The following is a 6,105-nucleotide window of genomic DNA, read 5'->3' as shown; positions in this document are numbered from 1 at the left end:
GGAGGGATGAGGGGATAATATACATGGAAATGCCATCTTGTGGTTCATAGTGAAATTGTTAGGACAAAGGTATCACACAGGCAAAAATTCATTCATTCACTCAGTGAGGTTTTGTGTGTGTGTGTGTGTGTGTGAGCTAGTTTTGGGTAGAATAGTCAGCAATTATTTTATGCTTTCATGAATTTATATTCAAGTCAGAGGAATAAATAACAAATAAGTATTTTAAATAATTACACTTTGGGCTAAGATACATAGAAAACAAAATGTGTTGAAAGAAAATAATAAGGGGAAGAATCTAGTTAAGATACACAGGTTAAAAAATAACTCACTGATAAGGTAGTATTAATTGAAATACAGAGTGATGAGAAGTAGAAAGTTCTAGAAGCAAACCATGTGGAGAACTGGTATGATTAAAAACAAAGCCTTAAGAGCAGTAAAAAGTGGATATGTGTGGAAGTAAAAGACTAGAATGGTAGAAGGTGAAGCAAGAGAGAAAGATGTAGAAAAAAAATTATACTCCTGAGCAAGAATAGGAAATAAATCATTCATTAATGCAACAGTATGAATGAATCTGAAAAGCTTTATACTGAGTGGGACACCAAACTAAAGTTTTAGTGAGAGGAAAAAAAAAATAACTAAACTCAAGTTTTGGTGAGAGAAAGAACTCAGATCAGGATTTACCTGCTTGGGAAGAGGGAAGTGTTTAACTAAAAGACACAGCAAAAATCTTTATGAAGTGATGGAGATTTTCTATATCCTAATTGGGCAGGTCGCCACACAGACATTTATATGTGTCAGAACTCATTAAACTATGTATTAAGATAGTCCCATTTTACTATCTCAAGTTATATAGCCATAAAATGATTTTTAAAAGAGAAAGGAAGAGACTCACAACTATTAACTGATTTCCTGATAGAGGGATCAAAATTCTAGGCAACTCTAAAATTTGGGAATTTTTACAATGGTCCTTCAGAACACCCAGGCTACCCCTGGTGGCTCAGACGGTAAAGCGTCTGCCTGCAATGCAGGCGACCGCAGTTAGATTCCTGGGTCTGGAAGATCCCCTGGAGAAGGAAATGGCAATCCACTCCAGCACTCTTGCCTGGAAAATCCCATGGACGAAGGCGCCTGATAGGCTACAGTCCATGGTGTCGCAAAGAGTCGGACACGAATGAGCAACTTCACTTTTACTTTCAGAACACCCATTTATTTCTGGAGGCACTTTTAGGCTCCAATAGCTGTTTTCTTCTCAGAAAAGCAAACATACTCCTGATTTCTCTTTAAACGCCTTCATCGGATGTTGATTTTTTTTTTTTTTAACATTGGCTTTAAAAACATGAGAGCCTGAATTTTAGAATCTTATTCACCACTGATTGTGACAAGAGAGAGGTGAGTAAGAATACAAATATAAATGTGATACATGCTGATATTACCATGACTGTGGTGATGGTATCATGGATGTATGCATATGCCCAAATTCATCAAAATGTAAGCATTAAATATGTGATTAATTAAATGAAATTAATCAAATAAAATTAAATTTTATTAAAATGAAAATTGGAAAAGGGAAGTGTTCATTCCAATCCCTAAGAAAGGCAATGCCAAAGAATGTTCAAACTACCTCACAATTGCACTCATCTTACACACTAGCAAAGTAATGCCCAAAATTCTCCAAGCCAGGCTTCAACAGTATGTGAACTGTGAACTTCCAGATGTTCAAGCTGGATTTAGAAAAGGCAGAGGAATCAGAGATCAAATTGCCAACATCTGTTGGATCATTGAAAAAGCAAGAGAGTTCCAGAAAAACATCTACTTCTGCTTCATCAGCTATGCCAAAGCATTTGACTGTGACTGTGTAGATCACAACAAACTGTGGAAAATTCTTAGAGAGATGGGAATATCAGACCACCTGACCTGCCTTCTAAGAAATCTGTATGCAGGTCAAGAAGCAACAGTTAGAACTGGACATGGAACAACAGACTGGTTCCAAATCGGGCAAGGAGTACATCAAGGCTGTATACTGTCACCCTGCTTATTTAATTTATATGCAGAGTGAAAGAAAGTGAAAGTCAAGTCGCTTGTCATGTCCAGCTCTTTGCGACCCCATGGGCTGTAGCCTACCAGGCTCCTCCCTCCATGGGATTCTCCAGGCAATAGTACTGGACTGGGTTGCCATTTCATTCTCCAGGGGACCTTCTCAACCCAGGGATCGAACCCGGGTCTCCTGAATTCCAGGCAGACACTAACTTCTGAGTCTATGTGCAGAGTACATCATGCAAAATGCTAGGCTAGATGAAGCACAAGCTGGAATCAAGATTGCTGGGAGAACTATCAATAACTTCAGATATGCAGATGCTACCACCCTTATGGCAGAAAGCAAAGAAGAATTAAAGAGCCTCTTGATGAAAGTGAAAGAGGAGAGTGAAAAAGTTGGCTTAAAACTCAACATTCAGAAAACTAAGATCATAGCATCCAGTCCCATCACTTCATGGGAAATAGATGGGGAAACAATGGAAACAGTGAGAGACTTTATTTTGGGGGGCTCCAAAATCATTGCAGATGTTGACTGCAGCCATGAGATTAAAAGATTCTTACTCCTTGGAAGAAAAGCTATGACCAACCTCGACAGCATATTCAAAAGCAGAGACATTACTTTACCAACAAATGTCCATCTAGTCAAAGCTATGGTTTTTCCAGTAGCAGGTATGTATGTGAGAGTTGGACTATAAAGAAAGCTGAGTGCTGAAGAATTGATGCTTTTGAACTGTGGTGTTGGAGAAGACTCTTGAGGGTCCCTTGGACAGCAAGGAGATCCAACCAGTCCATCCTAAAGGAAATCAGTCCTGAATCTTCATTAAAAGGACTGATGGTGAGGCTGAAGCTCCAATTCTTTGGCCACCTCATCTGAAAAACTGACTCATTGGAAAAGCCCCTGATGCTAGGAAAGATTGAAGGCAGGAGGAGAAGGGGAGACAGAGGATGAGAGGGTTGGATGACATCACTGACTAGATGGACATGAGTTTGAGTAAGCTCCGGGAATTGGTGATGGACAGGAAAGCCTGGTGTGCTGCAGTCCATGGGGTCACAAAGAGTTGGACACTGAGTGACTGAACTGAACTGAAATATGTGCAACTATTTGTATGTTACATATACTTCAATACAGATTTCCCTGGTGGTTCAGATGGTAAAGAGTCTGCTTACAGTACAGGAGACCCGGGTTCAATCTCTGGATCAGGAAGATCCCCTGGAAAAGGAAATGGAAACCCACTCTAGTATTCTTGACTGGAGAATTCCATGGACAGAGGAGCCCGGTGGGCTACAGCCCATGGCGTCGCAAAGATGTGGACACGACTGAGTGAGTTTCACTTCACTATAACTCAATAAATTTGAAAAAAAAAATTGTGACATCCTGGAAAACTTTATGCATTTATATCATCAATGCCTTAACAGTAGGGACCTTGGGATGGTAAAAACCCTATGCTTTGAGTTGGGAGTCTTTTCTACAACATCCTTGAATAACCCTGTCCCTGATCTGTTTGGTTCTAACTCCATAGATGATGGGGTTGAACATGGGAGGTACCAGGAGATAGACAATAGCAAATATGACATGTACTACTCGGGGCACATGATGTCCAAAGCGGTGGGTGAGAAAAGTAAAGAGGGCTGGGATATAAAGAGCCAAGATGACACAGATATGGGAGGCACATGTGCCAAAAGCCTTGAGCCGGGCTTCACCTGAGGGTAACCCCATAACAGTTCTCAAAATTATTACATAGGATACACTGATGACGATAATATCAAAGCCAACTACAGAGAAGGCCACAAAAAGTCCATATGAACGATTTACTCTAGTGTCAGCACACACCAACTTCAGCACAGCCATGTGCTCACAGTAGGACTGGGGGATTATCCGACTGGGGCAGAAAGGCATCCTGGACACCATGAAGCAGAAAGGACTCACCCACAGCAGGCCTCTCATCATCACACCTGCCCCCAGTTTACCCACGGAAGATGGGGTCAGGATACTAGAGTGATGCAGTGGGAAGCAGATAGCCACATAACGGTCCAAGGCCATAGCCATGAGCAATCCAGACTCAACTGAAGAAAAGGCATGGATGAAGAACAACTGGATGAGGCAGGCATGGTATTCAATCTTATGATCGTGAAACCAGAATATGGCCAGCATTTTAGGTTGTGTGGAAGTGGAGAGGACAAGGTCAGTGATAGCCAGCATGGCCAGAAAGAGGTACATGGGCTCATGCAAGGTGGGATCAGTTCGGATTACATGAAGGAGAGTGATATTGCCGACTAGAGCCACAACATACATGGCACAGAATAGAAAGGCAACCCAAAATTGAGAATTCTCCAATCCTGGGATCCCAAGCAGGGTGAAGAACTCAGGATGGGAAGAGCTATTCCCTGAAGTCAACATCATAGGATGGTTAATGTTTCTCCATTGGAAAGGTGATCCAGCCTCTGCAGGTGATAACATTAAAGTAAATTATTATTATTATTTATAATCCTTTGGATGGAAGAACTGTGGTTAATGGTAAGCTACAATGTATTCAGCTATTTTAATAAATAAAATTTTGCAATATAATACATTGCTAACCTTCATTTTAATTCATATTTATGTCCTTGAAAATAGGGTCAGAACATTCTAGTTCCAAGTACAATATTTTTTAAATTTTGAATGTAGAATCTGCTGAAGGAAAACTATCTTGGAAAATAATGTCATAGTAATTCTTTCCCTCTATTCGATTTATAACCAACAACCAACTCACTTAACCTTTCTCATAGATCCCTCCATCATACTTGGGAAGCCCTGCCTCAGGGAAGCAGTTGATTCACTACACCACACCAATGAACCCATTCCTGGGGACCCAGGCTCTGTGGATGTGGGGAGTAGTGATCTGCCCTTGTTCTTCCCACTGGAAAAGGGCTCCTGCTTCTTCAAGGGGGACAAGTATGCAGGCGACGACTATGCGGAGGACCCCACCATCTCTCTGCTGTTAGGTTCTAGACTTCCAAAGCTAAGGACCCCAGCATCTCCTTAGGCCCCAGGAGGGAGGTTGGCCTGTACTTTCCCTCTGCCCTCTCCCAGGACAGGGCTGGTCTCTGGGAGATGGAACAAGCACACTAGCCAAGGGCACCAGGCTGGTTAGAGGTTGAGTCAGGCCTTGACCCTCTGTGCCCTGTCTTTCTCTGGAGTTCATACACACTTGGACTGACCAGTGTTGTGGGTATTCAGAGTCAGTGTATTTGTATTTTACATGAGAATCTACTTTTCTTCTACTGCAGAAATATTCAGATATACACACAGGCAGACATCCAGATGAGACAGGCAGAGTTCTATTAAAAAAAAAAACCAAAAAAACACACAAAAAAACACACATACAAAAAAACAGGCTCCATGCTGTAGCCTCCTACATCAGAATTCAAAGAACAGCAGCAATACAACACTTGGGCCACTTTTCAGGGTAGGAAGTCAGTTTGGAAAACTCTTTGGCTTAAAGCCCCTAAGCAGTTTATTTAGTGACACTGAGTTAGTTTTGACTCTAAAACAATTACTATGAGGATTTGACTCAAAGGTATCTGATTGACCAATTATGTACCATTTCTGTAAGGAATTTAGTGTATGGCTCTTCCTAGTTGTAGGATCATTAAACTTTTTCTGTAAAAGGTCAGATCATCAATATTTTAGGCTTTGTGGGCCATACAATCTCTGTTGCAACTAATCAGCTTAGCTGAGTAGCATGAAAGCAGCAATAGTTTATATATAACCTGTGAGTGTGGCTGTGCTCCAACAAAATTTATGCACAAAACCATGATGCAAAGTGGAGCTGGCGCAGGTTATAGTTTTCCAATTCCTGTCCTAAGTGTTAAATTTCATGAAGTTATCCCTGAGTCATGTTCTATTCCTAGAACCTGTGCTTTGTGACAAAAAGGACTTTAATCAATGCTGACTGAAGGAACTAACAAATAAAGGTCATTATTCAGTAGCAATGGAGTCATTAACCAATCAATCATTTCTTAAAATGTCCTGACAGAACCCCCCTCTTGAACACCATGAGCATAACACAGTTACGTCCATTTCTCATACTG

General features: G+C 41.1%; 1 protein-coding gene across 1 annotated transcript; it reads right to left on the bottom strand.

The window, feature by feature from the left end:
• Nucleotides 1-3,475: 3,475 nt before the first annotated feature.
• LOC129627837 (olfactory receptor 52R1-like) lies at nucleotides 3,476-4,441 on the bottom strand. Its single transcript, XM_055547316.1, has one exon. It carries the CDS (start codon nucleotides 4,433-4,435, stop codon nucleotides 3,476-3,478), a length of 960 nt encoding a protein of 319 aa, XP_055403291.1. The 5' UTR covers nucleotides 4,436-4,441.
• Between the last annotated feature and the right edge of the window lie 1,664 nt (nucleotides 4,442-6,105).

Source organism: Bubalus kerabau, chromosome 15, assembly GCF_029407905.1.
Source record: "Bubalus kerabau isolate K-KA32 ecotype Philippines breed swamp buffalo chromosome 15, PCC_UOA_SB_1v2, whole genome shotgun sequence".
Lineage (NCBI taxonomy): Eukaryota > Metazoa > Chordata > Mammalia > Artiodactyla > Bovidae > Bubalus > Bubalus kerabau.
The sequence above is the reverse complement of the archived record's forward strand: the minus strand, read 5'-3'. Positions and strand labels throughout refer to the sequence as shown.

What these genes read in the sequence shown, in the direction of transcription:
- LOC129627837 (XM_055547316.1), bottom strand. Translation starts at nt 4,435, where the DNA reads ATGATGTTGACTTCAGGGAATAGCTCTTCCCATCCTGAGTTCTTCACC.